This window comes from Rhinoderma darwinii, chromosome 3, assembly GCF_050947455.1.
Source record: "Rhinoderma darwinii isolate aRhiDar2 chromosome 3, aRhiDar2.hap1, whole genome shotgun sequence".
Classification (NCBI taxonomy): Eukaryota; Metazoa; Chordata; class Amphibia; order Anura; family Rhinodermatidae; genus Rhinoderma; species Rhinoderma darwinii.
The window spans coordinates 4,825,348-4,848,580 of record NC_134689.1 but is presented as its reverse complement, the minus strand read 5'-3'; the positions used below and the strand labels follow the sequence as shown (position 1 = coordinate 4,848,580).

Genomic DNA, 23,233 nt, shown 5'->3' with positions numbered 1-23,233 from the left:
GTTCCCGTATGTGTATCAGAGCTGTATAGTGTAACAACCCATACCCCTGTGTGATCATTACATGACCAGGGACAGATTTTCATCGCCCTGGAAGTAAACTACAAAGCTTCACATTCAATGACTGCAATCAGAGATCTTGCAAACTGAAGAATTGATACACAAAGTCTACTAAATATTGCAGAATTTTCTTTATATAATATTTAAGGTTTATGTGCTGAAATTGGAAATGTAAAATTCTAGGGGATAAAAAAAATAAAATCTGTCCTGGTCACGGACACACAGCTGCATGTTTTGTTACAAGCCGCTGTTCTGATATACCTACTGTAACGAGTTTTGTATCTGTGTGTCCATCACGTGACCATGGACAGAATTTTATCCTCTAGGAAGTAAATAATGAATGTTCTTACAGAATGACAGCAAGCAGAGATCTTGAAAAGCATCAGGAATCAATACAGAAAGTATATTGGAAAACTGTATAACTTTTAATGATGGTATAGGAAAGACATTGACTTGCTAAATCTGGACAATCCCTTTAAGTTAGGGAACGGTGACAAAGCGCATGTGACCTCCCGGTGCGGCGGCACATTGCAGGTGTCCCCAGGTGCGGATGAGGGATGCAGCCTGTTGTGGCAGTCCGTGTACTGACAGGGAGGAGCAGGAGGGTTGGAGATTTACCCCTCCCAGGGTGAGATGTTCATGTTCCCGCAGCATTGAATGTCACTAAGGTAATGAAAGGAGAGGGAAGGCTGCGGATAGCCAGTCCATAAAAGAGGCAAGACGTTCCTGGGAGGGCTGGGTCAGGCAGGTGAGACACAGGTAGGATCAGGAAGAGACGTTCACACGGGCTGAGCCACTGCGCACAAAGGACAGATACGCTGCGAGCAGCTCAACCGCGACACGTACAGCGAGGATTTCACCGTTGACCTACAATTCCGGTTATTCATTGGACCCCCTTCTCCCCCGGATCATCATGAAAGGTGACACTGCTTCCAGCTGAGCGGTCACACGTCCCCATGAGAACGCTCCACACAAGGTAAGAAGACACCTGCGATCCGGGAAGCTTCCACCGGAGACTGAGGAACGCGGCGGCGCTCGCTCTTTTGGGCGCTCGGACACGTCGTATCTTAATTATCTTCAATTTGGAAATTAATGGAGGGAAATCGGGGATGACCTCCCGTCCTTCTCCCAGATTTTCTAGGAATCACAGCAGCAGGAGTGATCGGACGCTAAAGCCACGCGGCAGAAACGGGCGTACAGAAAGCGGGCGACCGCGATGATGGGCTACCCGCTGCCTTTGAAGAAGTTGCAAAAAAACTTTTGGCTGTTACTGTTGTTCTCCATTTTTCTCCTGGGGATCTGGTCGGTTTATCTGCAGCTGGAGACGTATTCCGATGGGAACCCGATCAATCGCAGTGAGTTGGATTCTTTGCTAATAACGGCCACTAATACCATGTCCATAGGGCTCTTGTCCAGCTTTGCACTGACCCTGAAAAGCAGATAAAGCTGGATTCTAATTCTGAGTCCTATATGGCCTGTTAATTCTCTTTTACTGCGTTGTAAGTGTCAGTCTTTACTGTACTTGTATTATATTCATGAGACAGAAAGGTCAGGATGAACAGCGCAATATAACCATCCAAAATAAGAGTAAATGGAATAGTTAGAGGACACAGGAATTAGTAAATCACGAATAAAATACTAGGACTACTGTAAAGACTGACACAGGTAGGGGAGAGGCTGTACCTAGAGACGAGTGATAAGATATTCAGGGTCCATGAAATGTTGGGTGATCACGTCTTTCCGCACTGTAATGATCTAAGTGGTTGACATTCGATATTTGTTCCCTGTAAAAGACTCAACGATGACTCAAAAATGTCTGAATAAAAATACTTCAAATCAGGAGAAATCTCTGGAAATTATCCTAATTTAATAAAAAAATAATCAATAAACTGGGAGATAACTCTCAACATAGAACACTACAACCCCCAACATGACCTGACCGCCGATATAAGCTGTAAATTGTACAAATTGTGTAATGGTGTCCTAAAACTGCCCACACCATAACACTGATCATACCCGTGTTATACCCTCAGGTATTGCACCATGTCTTGTTCTGTGCCAACCTTTCCATGCCTGGGGTTCAGATATGCAGGAGACGGGGCACAGCATGCTCCATATCACTATATACAAGAAGATATATAACTTATACCAGCAGTACATATATAATTATATACAGAAGATACCCAGGTTATACCAGCATGCTCCATATCACTATATACAGGAAGATGTATAACTTATACCAGCTGTACATATATAATTATATACAGAAGATACCCAGGTTATACCAGCATGCTCCATATAACTATATACAAGAAGATGTATAACTTATACCAGCTGTACATATATAATTATATACAGAAGATACCCAGGTTATACCAGCATGCTCCATATCACTATATACAAGAAGATGTATAACTTATACCAGCTGTACATATATAATTATATACAGAAGATACCCAGGTTATACCAGCATGCTCCATATCACTATATACAAGAAGATGTATGACTTATACCAGCTGTACATATATAATTATATACAGAATATACCCGGGTTATACCGGCATGCTCCATATCACTATATACAAGAAGATGTATAACTTATACCAGCTGTACATATATAATTATATACAGAAGATACCCAGGTTATACCAGCATGCTCCATATCACTATATACAGGAAGATGTATAACTTATACCAGCTGTACATATATAATTATATACAGAAGATACCCAGGTTATACCAGCATGCTCCATATCACTATATACAAGAAGATGTATAACTTATACCAGCTGTACATATATAATTATATACAGAAGATACCCAGGTTATACCCGCATGCTCCATATCACTATATACAAGAAGATGTATAACTTATACCAGCTGTACATATATAATTATATACAAAAGATGCCCAGGTTATACCAGCATGCTCCATATCACTATATACAAGAAGATGTATAACTTATACCAGCTGTACATATATAATTATATACAGAAGATGCCCAGGTTATACCAGCATGCTCCATATCACTATATACAGGAAGATGTAGAACTTATACCAGCTGTACATATATAATTATATACAGGAGATACCCAGGTTATACCAGCATGCTCCATATCACTATCTACAAGAAGATGTATAACTTATACCAGCCGTACATATATAATTATGTACAGAAGATACCCAGGTTATACCAGCATGCTCCATATCACTATATACAGGAAGATGTATAACTTATACCCGCTGTACATATATAATTATATACAGAAGATACCCAGGTTATACCAGCATGCTCCATATCACAATATACAAGAAGATGTATAACTTATACCAGCTGTACATATATAATTATATACAGAAGATACCCAGGTTGTACCAGCATGCTCCATATCACTATATACAAGAAGATGTATAACTTATACCAGCTGTACATATATAATTATATACAGAAGATACCCAGGTTGTACCAGCATGCTCCATATCACTATATACAGGAAGATGTATAACTTATACCAGCTGTACATATATAATTATATACAGAAGATGCCCAGGTTATACCAGCATGCTCCATATCACTATATACAGGAAGATGTAGAACTTATACCAGCTGTACATATATAATTATATACAGAAGATACCCAGGTTATACCAGCATGCTCCATATCACTATCTACAAGAAGATGTATAACTTATACCAGCCGTACATATATAATTATGTACAGAAGATACCCAGGTTATACCAGCATGCTCCATATCACTATATACAAGAAGATGTATAACTTATACCCGCTGTACATATATAATTATATACAGAAGATACCCAGGTTATACCAGCATGCTCCATATCACAATATACAAGAAGATGTATAACTTATACCAGCTGTACATATATAATTATATACAGAAGATACCCAGGTTGTACCAGCATGCTCCATATCACTATATACAAGAAGATGTATAACTTATACCAGCTGTACATATATAATTATATACAGAAGATACCCAGGTTGTACCAGCATGCTCCATATCACTATATACAAGAAGATGTATAACTTATACCAGCTGTACATATATAATTATATACAGAAGATACCCAGGTTATACCAGCATGCTCCATATCACAATATACAAGAAGATGTATAACTTATACCAGCTGTACATATATAATTATATACAGAAGATACCCAGGTTATACCAGCATGCTCCAGATCACTATATACAAGAAGATGTATAACTTATACCAGCTGTACATATATAATTATATACAGAAGATACACAGGTTATACCAGCATGCTCCATATCACTATATACAGGAAGATGTATAACTTATACCAGCTGTACATATATAATTATATACAGAAGATACCCAGGTTATACCAGCATGCTCCATATCACAATATACAAGAAGATGTATAACTTATACCAGCTGTACATATATAATTATATACAGGAGATACCCAGGTTACACCAGCATGCTCCATATCACTATATACAAGAAGATGTATAACTTATACCAGCTGTACATATATAATTATATACAGGAGATACCCAGGTTATACCAGCGTGCTCCATATCACTATATACAAGAAGATGTATAACTTATATCAGCTGTACATATATAATTATATACAGGAGATACCCAGGTTATACCAGCATGCTCCATATCACAATATACAAGAAGACGTATAACTTATACCAGCTGTACATATATAATTATATACAGGAGATACCCAGGTTATACCAGCATGCTCCATATCACTATATACAAGAAAATATATAACTTATACCAGCTGTACATATATAATTATATACAGAAGATACCCAGGTTATACCAGCATGCTCCATATCACTATATACAAGAAGATATATAACTTATACCAGCTGTACATATATAATTATATACAGAAGATACCCAGGTTATACCAGCATGCTCCATATCACTATATACAAGAAGATATATAACTTATACCAGCTGTACATATATAATTATATACAGAAGATACCCAGGTTATACCAGCATGCTCCATATCACTATATACAAGAAGATATATAACTTATACCAGCTGTACATATATAATTATATACAGAAGATACCCAGGTTATACCAGCATGCTCCATATCACTATATACAAGAAGATGCATAACTTATACCAGCTGTACATATATAATTATATACAGAAGATACCCAGGTTATACCAGCATGCTCCATATCACTATATACAAGAAGATGTATAACTTATACCAGCTGTACATATATAATTATATACAGGAGATACCCAGGTTATACCAGCATGCTCCATATCACTATATACAAGAAGATGTATAACTTATACCAGCTGTACATATATAATTATACACAGATGATACCCAGGTTATACCAGCATGCTCCATATCACTATATACAGGAAGATGTATAACTTATACCAGCTGTACATATATAATTATATACAGAGGATACCCAGGTTATACCAGCATGCTCCATATCACTATATACAAGAAGATGTATAACTTATACCAGCTGTACATATATAATTATATATAGAAGATACCCAGGTTATACCAGCATGCTCCATATCACTATATACAAGAAGATGTATAACTTATACCAGCTGTACATATATAATTATATACAGAAGATACCCAGGTTATACCAGCATGCTCCATGTCACTATATACAGGAAGATGTATAACTTATACCAGCTGTACATATATAATTATATACAGAAGATACCCAGGTTATACCAGCATGCTCCATATCACTATATACAAGAAGATGTATAACTTATACCAGCTGTACATATATAATTATATACAGGATATACCCAGGTTATACCAGCATGCTCCATATCACTATATACAAGAAGATGTATAACTTATACCAGCTGTACATATATAATTATATACAGAAGATACCCAGGTTATACCAGCATGCCCCATATCACTATATACAAGAAGATATATAACTTATACCAGCTGTACATATATAATTATATACAGAAGATACCCAGGTTATACCAGCATGCTCAATATCACTATATACAAGAAGATGTATAACTTATACCAGCTGTACATATATAATTATATACAGGAGATACCCAGGTTATACCAGCATGCTCCATATCACTATATACAAGAAGATGTATAACATACCAGCTGTACATATATAATTATATACAGAAGATACCCAGGTTATACCAGCATGCTCCATATCACTATATACAAGAAGATGTATAACTTATACCAGCTGTACATATATAATTATATACAGAAGATACCCAGGTTATACCAGCATGCTCCATATCACTATATACAAGAAGATGTATAACTTATACCAGCTGTACATATATAATTATATACAGAAGATACCCAGGTTATACCAGCATGCTCCATATCACTATATGCAGGAAGATGTATAACTTATACCAGCTGTACATATATAATTATATACAGAAGATACCCAGGTTATACCAGCATGCTCCATATCACTATATGCAGGAAGATGTATAACTTATACCAGCTGTACATATATAATTATATACAGAAGATACCCAGGTTATACCAGCATGCTCCATATCACTATATGCAGGAAGATGTATAACTTATACCAGCTGTACATATATAATTATATACAGAAGATACCCAGGTTATACCAGCATGCTCCATATCACTATATACAAGAAGATGTATAACTTATACCAGCTGTACATATATAATTATATACAGAAGATACCCAGGTTATACCAGCATGCTCCATATCACTATATACAAGAAGATGTATAACTTATACCAGCTGTACATATATAATTATATACAGAAGATACCCAGGTTATACCAGCATGCTCCATATCACTATATACAAGAAGATGTATAACTTATACCAGCTGCACATATATAATTATATACAGAAGATACCCAGGTTATACCAGCATGCTCCATATCACTATATACAAGAAGATGTATAACTTATACCAGCTGTACATATATAATTATATACAGAAGATACCCAGGTTATACCAGCATGCTCCATATCACTATATACAAGAAGATGTATAACTTATACCAGCTGTACATATATAATTATATACAGAAGATGCCCAGGTTATACCAGCATGTTCCATATCACTATATACAAGAAGATGTATAACTTATACCAGCTGTACATATATAATTATATACAGAAGATACCCAGGTTATACCAGCATGCTCCATATCACTATATACAAGAAGATACCCGGGTTATACCAGCTGTACATATATAATTATATACAGAAGATACCCAGGTTATACCAGCATGCTCCATATCACTATATGCAGGAAGATGTATAACTTATACCAACTGTACATATATAATTATATACAGAAGATACCCAGGTTATACCAGCATGCTCCATATCACTATATGCAGGAAGATGTATAACTTATACCAGCTGTACATATATAATTATATACAGAAGATACCCAGGTTATACCAGCATGCTCCATATCACTATATACAAGAAGATACCCGGGTTATACCAGCTGTACATATATAATTATATACAGAAGATACCCAGGTTATACCAGCATGCTCCATATCACTATATACAAGAAGATGTATAACTTATACCAGCTGTACATATATAATTATATACAGAAGATACCCAGGTTATACCAGCATGCTCCATATCACTATATACAGGAAGATGTATAACTTATACCAGCTGTACATATATAATTATATACAGAAGATACCCAGGTTATACCAGCATGCTCCATATCACTATATACGAGAAGATGTATAACTTATACCAGCTGTACATATATAATTATATACAGGAGATACCCAGGTTATACCAGCGTGCTCCATATCACTATATACAAGAAGATGTATAACTTATACCAGCTGTACATATATAATTATATACAGAAGATACCCAGGTTATACCAGCATGCTCCATATCACTATATACAAGATGTATAACTTATACCAGCTGTACATATATAATTATATACAGAAGATACCCAGGTTATACCAGCATGCTCCATATAACTATATACAAGATGTATAACTTATACCAGCTATACATATATAATTATATACAGAAGATGCCCAGGTTATACCAGCATGCCCCATATCACTATATACAAGATGTATAACTTATACCAGCTGTACATATATAATTATATACAGAAGATACCCAGGTTATACCAGCTGTACATATATAATTATATACAGAAGATACCCAGGTTATACCAGCATGCTCCATATCACTATATACAAGATGTATAACTTATACCAGCTGTACATATATAATTATATACAGAAGATACCCAGGTTATACCAGCATGCTCCATATCACTATATACAAGATGTATAACTTATACCAGCTGTACATATATTATTATACACAGAAGATACCCAGGTTATACCAGCATGCTCCATATCACTATATACAGGAAGATGTATAACGTATACCAGCTGTACATATATAATTATATACAGAATATACCCAGGTTATACCAGCATGCTCCATATCACTATATACAAGAAGATGTATAACTTATACCAGCTGTACATAGATAATTATATACAGAAGATACCCAGGTTATACCAGCATGCTCCATATCACTATATACAAGATGTATAACTTATACCAGCTGTACATATATAATTATATACAGAAGATACCCAGGTTATACCAGCATGATCCATATCACTATATACAGGAAGATGTATAACTTATACCAGCTGTACATAGATAATTATATACAGAAGATGCCCAGGTTATACCAGCATGCTCCATATCACTATATACAAGAAGATGTATAACTTATACCCGCTGTACATATATAATTATATACAGAAGATACCCAGGTTATACCAGCATGCTCCATATCACTATATACAGGAAGATGTATAACTTATACCAGCTGTACATATATAATTATATACAGAGGATACCCAGGTTATACCAGCATGCTCCATATCACTATATACAAGAAGATGTATAACTTATACCAGCTGTACATATATAATTATATACAGAGGATACCCAGGTTATACCAGCATGCTCCATATCACTATATACAAGAAGATGTATAACTTATACCAGCTGTACATATATAATTATATACAGAAGATACCCAGGTTATACCATCATGCTCCATATCACTATATACAAGAAGATGTATAACTTATACCAGCTGTACATATATCATTATATACAGAAGATACCCAGGTTATACCAGCATGCTCCATATCACTATATACAGGAAGATGTATAACTTATACCAGCTGTACATATATAATTATATACAGAAGATACCCAGGTTATACCAGCATGCTCCATATCACTATATACAAGAAGATACCCGGGTTATACCAGCTGTACATATATAATTATATACAGAAGATACCCAGGTTATACCAGCATGCTCCATATCACTATATACAAGAAGATATATAACTTATACCAGCTGTACATAGATAATTATATACAGAGGATACCCAGGTTATACCAGCATGCTCCATATCACTATATACAAGAAGATGTATAACTTATACCAGCTGTACATATATAATTATATACAGAATATACCCAGGTTATACCAGCATGCTCCATATCACTATATACAAGATGTATAACTTATACCAGCTGTACATATATAATTATATACAGAAGATACCCAGGTTATACCAGCATGCTCCATATCACTATATACAGGAAGATGTATAACTTATACCAGCTGTACATAGATAATTATATACAGGAGATACCCAGGTTATACCAGCATGCTCCATATCACTATATACAGGAAGATGTGTAACTTATACCAGCTGTACATATATAATTATATACAGTCTATACCCAGGTTATACCAGCATGCTCCATATCACTATATACAAGATGATGTATAACTTATACCAGCTGTACATATATAATTATATACAGAAGATACCCAGGTTATACCAGCATGCTCCATATCACTATATACAGGAAGATGTATAACTTATACCAGCTGTACATATATAATTATATACAGAAGATACCCAGGTTGTACCAGCATGCTCCATATCACTATATACAAGAAGATGTATAACTTATACCAGCTGTACATATATAATTATATACAGAAGATACCCAGGTTGTACCAGCATGCTCCATATCACTATATACAGGAAGATGTATAACTTATACCAGCTGTACATATATAATTATATACAGAAGATACCCAGGTTATACCAGCATGCTCCATATCACAATATACAAGAAGATGTATAACTTATACCAGCTGTACATATATAATTATATACAGGAGATACCCAGGTTACACCAGCATGCTCCATATCACTATATACAAGAAGATGTATAACTTATACCAGCTGTACATATATAATTATATACAGGAGATACCCAGGTTATACCAGCGTGCTCCATATCACTATATACAAGAAGATGTATAACTTATATCAGCTGTACATATATAATTATATACAGGAGATACCCAGGTTATACCAGCATGCTCCATATCACAATATACAAGAAGACGTATAACTTATACCAGCTGTACATATATAATTATATACAGGAGATACCCAGGTTATACCAGCATGCTCCATATCACTATATACAAGAAAATATATAACTTATACCAGCTGTACATATATAATTATATACAGAAGATACCCAGGTTATACCAGCATGCTCCATATCACTATATACAAGAAGATATATAACTTATACCAGCTGTACATATATAATTATATACAGAAGATACCCAGGTTATACCAGCATGCTCCATATCACTATATACAAGAAGATATATAACTTATACCAGCTGTACATATATAATTATATACAGAAGATACCCAGGTTATACCAGCATGCTCCATATCACTATATACAAGAAGATATATAACTTATACCAGCTGTACATATATAATTATATACAGAAGATACCCAGGTTATACCAGCATGCTCCATATCACTATATACAAGAAGATGTATAACTTATACCAGCTGTACATATATAATTATATACAGAAGATACCCAGGTTATACCAGCATGCTCCATATCACTATATACAAGAAGATGTATAACTTATACCAGCTGTACATATATAATTATATACAGGAGATACCCAGGTTATACCAGCATGCTCCATATCACTATATACAAGAAGATGTATAACTTATACCAGCTGTACATATATAATTATACACAGATGATACCCAGGTTATACCAGCATGCTCCATATCACTATATACAGGAAGATGTATAACTTATACCAGCTGTACATATATAATTATATACAGAGGATACCCAGGTTATACCAGCATGCTCCATATCACTATATACAAGAAGATGTATAACTTATACCAGCTGTACATATATAATTATATATAGAAGATACCCAGGTTATACCAGCATGCTCCATATCACTATATACAAGAAGATGTATAACTTATACCAGCTGTACATATATAATTATATACAGAAGATACCCAGGTTATACCAGCATGCTCCATATCACTATATACAGGAAGATGTATAACTTATACCAGCTGTACATATATAATTATATACAGAAGATACCCAGGTTATACCAGCATGCTCCATATCACTATATACAAGAAGATGTATAACTTATACCAGCTGTACATATATAATTATATACAGGATATACCCAGGTTATACCAGCATGCTCCATATCACTATATACAAGAAGATGTATAACTTATACCAGCTGTACATATATAATTATATACAGAAGATACCCAGGTTATACCAGCATGCCCCATATCACTATATACAAGAAGATATATAACTTATACCAGCTGTACATATATAATTATATACAGAAGATACCCAGGTTATACCAGCATGCTCAATATCACTATATACAAGAAGATGTATAACTTATACCAGCTGTACATATATAATTATATACAGGAGATACCCAGGTTATACCAGCATGCTCCATATCACTATATACAAGAAGATGTATAACATACCAGCTGTACATATATAATTATATACAGAAGATACCCAGGTTATACCAGCATGCTCCATATCACTATATACAAGAAGATGTGTAACTTATACCAGCTGTACATATATAATTATATACAGAAGATACCCAGGTTATACCAGCATGCTCCATATCACAATATACAAGAAGATGTATAACTTATACCAGCTGTACATATATAATTATATACAGGAGATACCCAGGTTACACCAGCATGCTCCATATCACTATATACAAGAAGATGTATAACTTATACCAGCTGTACATATATAATTATATACAGGAGATACCCAGGTTATACCAGCGTGCTCCATATCACTATATACAAGAAGATGTATAACTTATATCAGCTGTACATATATAATTATATACAGGAGATACCCAGGTTATACCAGCATGCTCCATATCACAATATACAAGAAGACGTATAACTTATACCAGCTGTACATATATAATTATATACAGGAGATACCCAGGTTATACCAGCATGCTCCATATCACTATATACAAGAAAATATATAACTTATACCAGCTGTACATATATAATTATATACAGAAGATACCCAGGTTATACCAGCATGCTCCATATCACTATATACAAGAAGATATATAACTTATACCAGCTGTACATATATAATTATATACAGAAGATACCCAGGTTATACCAGCATGCTCCATATCACTATATACAAGAAGATATATAACTTATACCAGCTGTACATATATAATTATATACAGAAGATACCCAGGTTATACCAGCATGCTCCATATCACTATATACAAGAAGATATATAACTTATACCAGCTGTACATATATAATTATATACAGAAGATACCCAGGTTATACCAGCATGCTCCATATCACTATATACAAGAAGATGTATAACTTATACCAGCTGTACATATATAATTATATACAGAAGATACCCAGGTTATACCAGCATGCTCCATATCACTATATACAAGAAGATGTATAACTTATACCAGCTGTACATATATAATTATATACAGGAGATACCCAGGTTATACCAGCATGCTCCATATCACTATATACAAGAAGATGTATAACTTATACCAGCTGTACATATATAATTATACACAGATGATACCCAGGTTATACCAGCATGCTCCATATCACTATATACAGGAAGATGTATAACTTATACCAGCTGTACATATATAATTATATACAGAGGATACCCAGGTTATACCAGCATGCTCCATATCACTATATACAAGAAGATGTATAACTTATACCAGCTGTACATATATAATTATATATAGAAGATACCCAGGTTATACCAGCATGCTCCATATCACTATATACAAGAAGATGTATAACTTATACCAGCTGTACATATATAATTATATACAGAAGATACCCAGGTTATACCAGCATGCTCCATATCACTATATACAGGAAGATGTATAACTTATACCAGCTGTACATATATAATTATATACAGAAGATACCCAGGTTATACCAGCATGCTCCATATCACTATATACAAGAAGATGTATAACTTATACCAGCTGTACATATATAATTATATACAGGATATACCCAGGTTATACCAGCATGCTCCATATCACTATATACAAGAAGATGTATAACTTATACCAGCTGTACATATATAATTATATACAGAAGATACCCAGGTTATACCAGCATGCCCCATATCACTATATACAAGAAGATATATAACTTATACCAGCTGTACATATATAATTATATACAGAAGATACCCAGGTTATACCAGCATGCTCAATATCACTATATACAAGAAGATGTATAACTTATACCAGCTGTACATATATAATTATATACAGGAGATACCCAGGTTATACCAGCATGCTCCATATCACTATATACAAGAAGATGTATAACATACCAGCTGTACATATATAATTATATACAGAAGATACCCAGGTTATACCAGCATGCTCCATATCACTATATACAAGAAGATGTATAACTTATACCAGCTGTACATATATAATTATATACAGAAGATACCCAGGTTATACCAGCATGCTCCATATCACTATATACAAGAAGATGTATAACTTATACCAGCTGTACATATATAATTATATACAGAAGATACCCAGGTTATACCAGCATGCTCCATATCACTATATGCAGGAAGATGTATAACTTATACCAGCTGTACATATATAATTATATACAGAAGATACCCAGGTTATACCAGCATGCTCCATATCACTATATGCAGGAAGATGTATAACTTATACCAGCTGTACATATATAATTATATACAGAAGATACCCAGGTTATACCAGCATGCTCCATATCACTATATGCAGGAAGATGTATAACTTATACCAGCTGTACATATATAATTATATACAGAAGATACCCAGGTTATACCAGCATGCTCCATATCACTATATACAAGAAGATACCCGGGTTATACCAGCTGTACATATATAATTATATACAGAAGATACCCAGGTTATACCAGCATGCTCCATATCACTATATGCAGGAAGATGTATAACTTATACCAACTGTACATATATAATTATATACAGAAGATACCCAGGTTATACCAGCATGCTCCATATCACTATATGCAGGAAGATGTATAACTTATACCAGCTGTACATATATAATTATATACAGAAGATACCCAGGTTATACCAGCATGCTCCATATCACTATATACAAGAAGATACCCGGGTTATACCAGCTGTACATATATAATTATATACAGAAGATACCCAGGTTATACCAGCATGCTCCATATCACTATATACAAGAAGATGTATAACTTATACCAGCTGTACATATATAATTATATACAGAAGATACCCAGGTTATACCAGCATGCTCCATATCACTATATACAGGAAGATGTATAACTTATACCAGCTGTACATATATAATTATATACAGAAGATACCCAGGTTATACCAGCATGCTCCATATCACTATATACAAGAAGATGTATAACTTATACCAGCTGTACATATATAATTATATACAGGAGATACCCAGGTTATACCAGCGTGCTCCATATCACTATATACAAGAAGATGTATAACTTATACCAGCTGTACATATATAATTATATACAGAAGATACCCAGGTTATACCAGCATGCTCCATATCACTATATACAAGATGTATAACTTATACCAGCTGTACATATATAATTATATACAGAAGATACCCAGGTTATACCAGCATGCTCCATATAACTATATACAAGATGTATAACTTATACCAGCTATACATATATAATTATATACAGAAGATGCCCAGGTTATACCAGCATGCTCCATATCACTATATACAAGATGTATAACTTATACCAGCTGTACATATATAATTATATACAGAAGATACCCAGGTTATACCAGCATGCTCCATATCACTATATACAAGATGTATAACTTATACCAGCTGTACATATATTATTATACACAGAAGATACCCAGGTTATACCAGCATGCTCCATATCACTATATACAGGAAGATGTATAACGTATACCAGCTGTACATATATAATTATATACAGAATATACCCAGGTTATACCAGCATGCTCCATATCACTATATACAAGAAGATGTATAACTTATACCAGCTGTACATAGATAATTATATACAGAAGATACCCAGGTTATACCAGCATGCTCCATATCACTATATACAAGATGTATAACTTATACCAGCTGTACATATATAATTATATACAGAAGATACCCAGGTTATACCAGCATGCTCCATATCACTATATACAGGAAGATGTATAACTTATACCAGCTGTACATAGATAATTATATACAGAAGATGCCCAGGTTATACCAGCATGCTCCATATCACTATATACAAGAAGATGTATAACTTATACCCGCTGTACATATATAATTATATACAGAAGATACCCAGGTTATACCAGCATGCTCCATATCACTATATACAGGAAGATGTATAACTTATACCAGCTGTACATATATAATTATATACAGAAGATACCCAGGTTATACCAGCATGCTCCATATCACTATATACAAGAAGATACCCGGGTTATACCAGCTGTACATATATAATTATATACAGAAGATACCCAGGTTATACCAGCATGCTCCATATCACTATATACAGGAAGATGTATAACTTATACCAGCTGTACATATATAATTATATACAGAAGATACCCAGGTTATACCAGCATGCTCCATATCACTATATACAAGGAGATGTATAACTTATACCAGCTGTACATATATAATTATATACAGGAGATACCCAGGTTATACCAGCATGCTCCATATCACTATATACAAGAAGATGTATAACTTATACCAGCTGTACATATATAATTATATACAGAAGATACCCAGGTTATACCAGCATGCTCCATATCACTATATACAGGAAGATGTATAACTTATACCAGCTGTACATATATAATTATATACAGAGGATACCCAGGTTATACCAGCATGCTCCATATCACTATATACAAGAAGATGTATAACTTATACCAGCTGTACATATATAATTATATACAGAGGATACCCAGGTTATACCAGCATGCTCCATATCACTATATACAAGAAGATGTATAACTTATACCAGCTGTACATATATAATTATATACAGAAGATACCCAGGTTATACCATCATGCTCCATATCACTATATACAAGAAGATGTATAACTTATACCAGCTGTACATATATCATTATATACAGAAGATACCCAGGTTATACCAGCATGCTCCATATCACTATATACAGGAAGATGTATAACTTATACCAGCTGTACATATATAATTATATACAGAAGATACCCAGGTTATACCAGCATGCTCCATATCACTATATACAAGAAGATACCCGGGTTATACCAGCTGTACATATATAATTATATACAGAAGATACCCAGGTTATACCAGCATGCTCCATATCACTATATACAAGAAGATATATAACTTATATCAGCTGTACATATATAATTATATACAGGAGATACCCAGGTTATACCAGCATGCTCCATATCACAATATACAAGAAGACGTATAACTTATACCAGCTGTACATATATAATTATATACAGGAGATACCCAGGTTATACCAGCATGCTCCATATCACTATATACAAGAAAATATATAACTTATACCAGCTGTACATATATAATTATATACAGAAGATACCCAGGTTATACCAGCATGCTCCATATCACTATATACAAGAAGATATATAACTTATACCAGCTGTACATATATAATTATATACAGAAGATACCCAGGTTATACCAGCATGCTCCATATCACTATATACAAGAAGATATATAACTTATACCAGCTGTACATATATAATTATATACAGAAGATACCCAGGTTATACCAGCATGCTCCATATCACTATATACAAGAAGATATATAACTTATACCAGCTGTACATATATAATTATATACAGAAGATACCCAGGTTATACCAGCATGCTCCATATCACTATATACAAGAAGATGTATAACTTATACCAGCTGTACATATATAATTATATACAGAAGATACCCAGGTTATACCAGCATGCTCCATATCACTATATACAAGAAGATGTATAACTTATACCAGCTGTACATATATAATTATATACAGGAGATACCCAGGTTATACCAGCATGCTCCATATCACTATATACAAGAAGATGTATAACTTATACCAGCTGTACATATATAATTATACACAGATGATACCCAGGTTATACCAGCATGCTCCATATCACTATATACAGGAAGATGTATAACTTATACCAGCTGTACATATATAATTATATACAGAGGATACCCAGGTTATACCAGCATGCTCCATATCACTATATACAAGAAGATGTATAACTTATACCAGCTGTACATATATAATTATATATAGAAGATACCCAGGTTATACCAGCATGCTCCATATCACTATATACAAGAAGATGTATAACTTATACCAGCTGTACATATATAATTATATACAGAAGATACCCAGGTTATACCAGCATGCTCCATATCACTATATACAGGAAGATGTATAACTTATACCAGCTGTACATATATAATTATATACAGAAGATACCCAGGTTATACCAGCATGCTCCATATCACTATATACAAGAAGATGTATAACTTATACCAGCTGTACATATATAATTATATACAGGATATACCCAGGTTATACCAGCATGCTCCATATCACTATATACAAGAAGATGTATAACTTATACCAGCTGTACATATATAATTATATACAGAAGATACCCAGGTTATACCAGCATGCCCCATATCACTATATACAAGAAGATATATAACTTATACCAGCTGTACATATATAATTATATACAGAAGATACCCAGGTTATACCAGCATGCTCAATATCACTATATACAAGAAGATGTATAACTTATACCAGCTGTACATATATAATTATATACAGGAGATACCCAGGTTATACCAGCATGCTCCATATCACTATATACAAGAAGATGTATAACATACCAGCTGTACATATATAATTATATACAGAAGATACCCAGGTTATACCAGCATGCTCCATATCACTATATACAAGAAGATGTATAACTTATACCAGCTGTACATATATAATTATATACAGAAGATACCCAGGTTATACCAGCATGCTCCATATCACTATATACAAGAAGATGTATAACTTATACCAGCTGTACATATATAATTATATACAGAAGATACCCAGGTTATACCAGCATGCTCCATATCACTATATGCAGGAAGATGTATAACTTATACCAGCTGTACATATATAATTATATACAGAAGATACCCAGGTTATACCAGCATGCTCCATATCACTATATGCAGGAAGATGTATAACTTATACCAGCTGTACATATATAATTATATACAGAAGATACCCAGGTTATACCAGCATGCTCCATATCACTATATGCAGGAAGATGTATAACTTATACCAGCTGTACATATATAATTATATACAGAAGATACCCAGGTTATACCAGCATGCTCCATATCACTATATACAAGAAGATACCCGGGTTATACCAGCTGTACATATATAATTATATACAGAAGATACCCAGGTTATACCAGCATGCTCCATATCACTATATGCAGGAAGATGTATAACTTATACCAACTGTACATATATAATTATATACAGAAGATACCCAGGTTATACCAGCATGCTCCATATCACTATATGCAGGAAGATGTATAACTTATACCAGCTGTACATATATAATTATATACAGAAGATACCCAGGTTATACCAGCATGCTCCATATCACTATATACAAGAAGATACCCGGGTTATACCAGCTGTACATATATAATTATATACAGAAGATACCCAGGTTATACCAGCATGCTCCATATCACTATATACAAGAAGATGTATAACTTATACCAGCTGTACATATATAATTATATACAGAAGATACCCAGGTTATACCAGCATGCTCCATATCACTATATACAGGAAGATGTATAACTTATACCAGCTGTACATATATAATTATATACAGAAGATACCCAGGTTATACCAGCATGCTCCATATCACTATATACAAGAAGATGTATAACTTATACCAGCTGTACATATATAATTATATACAGGAGATACCCAGGTTATACCAGCGTGCTCCATATCACTATATACAAGAAGATGTATAACTTATACCAGCTGTACATATATAATTATATACAGAAGATACCCAGGTTATACCAGCATGCTCCATATCACTATATACAAGATGTATAACTTATACCAGCTGTACATATATAATTATATACAGAAGATACCCAGGTTATACCAGCATGCTCCATATAACTATATACAAGATGTATAACTTATACCAGCTATACATATATAATTATATACAGAAGATGCCCAGGTTATACCAGCATGCTCCATATCACTATATACAAGATGTATAACTTATACCAGCTGTACATATATAATTATATACAGAAGATACCCAGGTTATACCAGCATGCTCCATATCACTATATACAAGATGTATAACTTATACCAGCTGTACATATATTATTATACACAGAAGATACCCAGGTTATACCAGCATGCTCCATATCACTATATACAGGAAGATGTATAACGTATACCAGCTGTACATATATAATTATATACAGAATATACCCAGGTTATACCAGCATGCTCCATATCACTATATACAAGAAGATGTATAACTTATACCAGCTGTACATAGATAATTATATACAGAAGATACCCAGGTTATACCAGCATGCTCCATATCACTATATACAAGATGTATAACTTATACCAGCTGTACATATATAATTATATACAGAAGATACCCAGGTTATACCAGCATGCTCCATATCACTATATACAGGAAGATGTATAACTTATACCAGCTGTACATAGATAATTATATACAGAAGATGCCCAGGTTATACCAGCATGCTCCATATCACTATATACAAGAAGATGTATAACTTATACCCGCTGTACATATATAATTATATACAGAAGATACCCAGGTTATACCAGCATGCTCCATATCACTATATACAGGAAGATGTATAACTTATACCAGCTGTACATATATAATTATATACAGAAGATACCCAGGTTATACCAGCATGCTCCATATCACTATATACAAGAAGATACCCGGGTTATACCAGCTGTACATATATAATTATATACAGAAGATACCCAGGTTATACCAGCATGCTCCATATCACTATATACAGGAAGATGTATAACTTATACCAGCTGTACATATATAATTATATACAGAAGATACCCAGGTTATACCAGCATGCTCCATATCACTATATACAAGGAGATGTATAACTTATACCAGCTGTACATATATAATTATATACAGGAGATACCCAGGTTATACCAGCATGCTCCATATCACTATATACAAGAAGATGTATAACTTATACCAGCTGTACATATATAATTATATACAGAAGATACCCAGGTTATACCAGCATGCTCCATATCACTATATACAGGAAGATGTATAACTTATACCAGCTGTACATATATAATTATATACAGAGGATACCCAGGTTATACCAGCATGCTCCATATCACTATATACAAGAAGATGTATAACTTATACCAGCTGTACATATATAATTATATACAGAGGATACCCAGGTTATACCAGCATGCTCCATATCACTATATACAAGAAGATGTATAACTTATACCAGCTGTACATATATAATTATATACAGAAGATACCCAGGTTATACCATCATGCTCCATATCACTATATACAAGAAGATGTATAACTTATACCAGCTGTACATATATCATTATATACAGAAGATACCCAGGTTATACCAGCATGCTCCATATCACTATATACAGGAAGATGTATAACTTATACCAGCTGTACATATATAATTATATACAGAAGATACCCAGGTTATACCAGCATGCTCCATATCACTATATACAAGAAGATACCCGGGTTATACCAGCTGTACATATATAATTATATACAGAAGATACCCAGGTTATACCAGCATGCTCCATATCACTATATACAAGAAGATATATAACTTATACCAGCTGTACATAGATAATTATATACAGAAGATACCCAGGTTATACCAGCATGCTCCATATCACTATATACAAGAAGATGTATAACTTATACCAGCTGTACATATATAATTATATACAGAATATACCCAGGTTATACCAGCATGCTCCATATCACTATATACAAGATGTATAACTTATACCAGCTGTACATATATAATTATATACAGAAGATACCCAGGTTATACCAGCATGCTCCATATCACTATATACAAGAAGATGTATAACTTATACCAGCTGTACATATATAATTATATACAGAATATACCCAGGTTATACCAGCATGCTCCATATCACTATATACAAGAAGATGTATAACTTATACTAGCTGTACATATATAATTATATACAGAAGATACCCAGGTTATACCAGCATGCTCCATATCACTATATACAGGAAGATGTATAACTTATACCAGCTGTACATAGATAATTATATACAGGAGATACCCAGGTTATACCAGCATGCTCCATATCACTATATACAAGAAGATGTATAACTTATACCCGCTGTACATATATAATTATATACAGAAGATACCCAGGTTATACCAGCATGCTCCATATCACTATATACAAGAAGATGTATAACTTATACCCGCTGTACATATATAATTATATACAGAAGATACCCAGGTTATACCAGCATGCTCCATATCACTATATACAGGAAGATGTATAACTTATACCAGCTGTACATATATAATTATATACAGAAGATACCCAGGTTATACCAGCATGGTCCATATCACTATATACAAGAAGATGTATAACTTATACCCGCTGTACATATATAATTATATACAGAAGATACCCAGGTTATACCATCATTCTCCATATCACTATATACAGGAAGATGTATAACTTATACCAGCTGTACATATATAATTATATACAGAGGATACCCAGGTTATACCAGCATGCTCCATATCACTATATAAGAAGATGTAGTTACTATTTAGGCCTCTTTCACACAGTAATATTTCGGTCAGTATTTGGAAGCCAAAACCAGGAGGGTTTCAGACCATGGAAGAGGTTCCACTCCTAGTTTTGGCTTCCAAATACTAATGCAAAATATTGCCGTGTGAAATAGACCAGAGTGTGCGTGTTTTTTTGTTCACTTTTCCATACTTTACTGACATTTCTCTGCACGCAGCGTTGGCGGCTGGTTCCACTATAATGGATGTTTACCAGTGTGTGCGGCCTGATCCTGGGGAGGGGGGGCGGCAGCTGTCAGGTATAACGTAACACCCTTCCTGTATGCTGCATGTACCAGCTGCTCCTTATAATTGATCCCTTTGGGCTTTGTATATTTTTAATTGGAGGAGACATCATAGCCGGCCCTTGTAAATGACAGCAGTGAGTCCAGCGCAGCCTCCTATCCATACAAGCTGCAGACATGGGGTACGGTCATACACACCCATCACTTGTATTTGGAAGATGTCACAATCCTGTCGCTACGTCATCTCATCCTGTGGCTTATAGGAAAGCAGAAATCTTGAGGGAGCTTTGGTGTTATTGCTATAATGCG

General features: G+C 34.2%; 1 protein-coding gene across 1 annotated transcript in view; it reads left to right on the top strand.

Moving 5' to 3' along the window:
* Window positions 1-645: 645 nt before the first annotated feature.
* The window catches only part of B4GALNT3 (beta-1,4-N-acetyl-galactosaminyltransferase 3), a 78,473-nt gene continuing 55,885 nt past the window's right edge, over window positions 646-23,233 (top strand). The window contains exon 1 of the mRNA XM_075859788.1: window positions 646-1,412. Coding sequence (XP_075715903.1) covers window positions 1,274-1,412 — 139 coding nt within the window. The 5' untranslated portion in view covers window positions 646-1,273. The remainder of the gene's footprint in view (window positions 1,413-23,233) is intronic.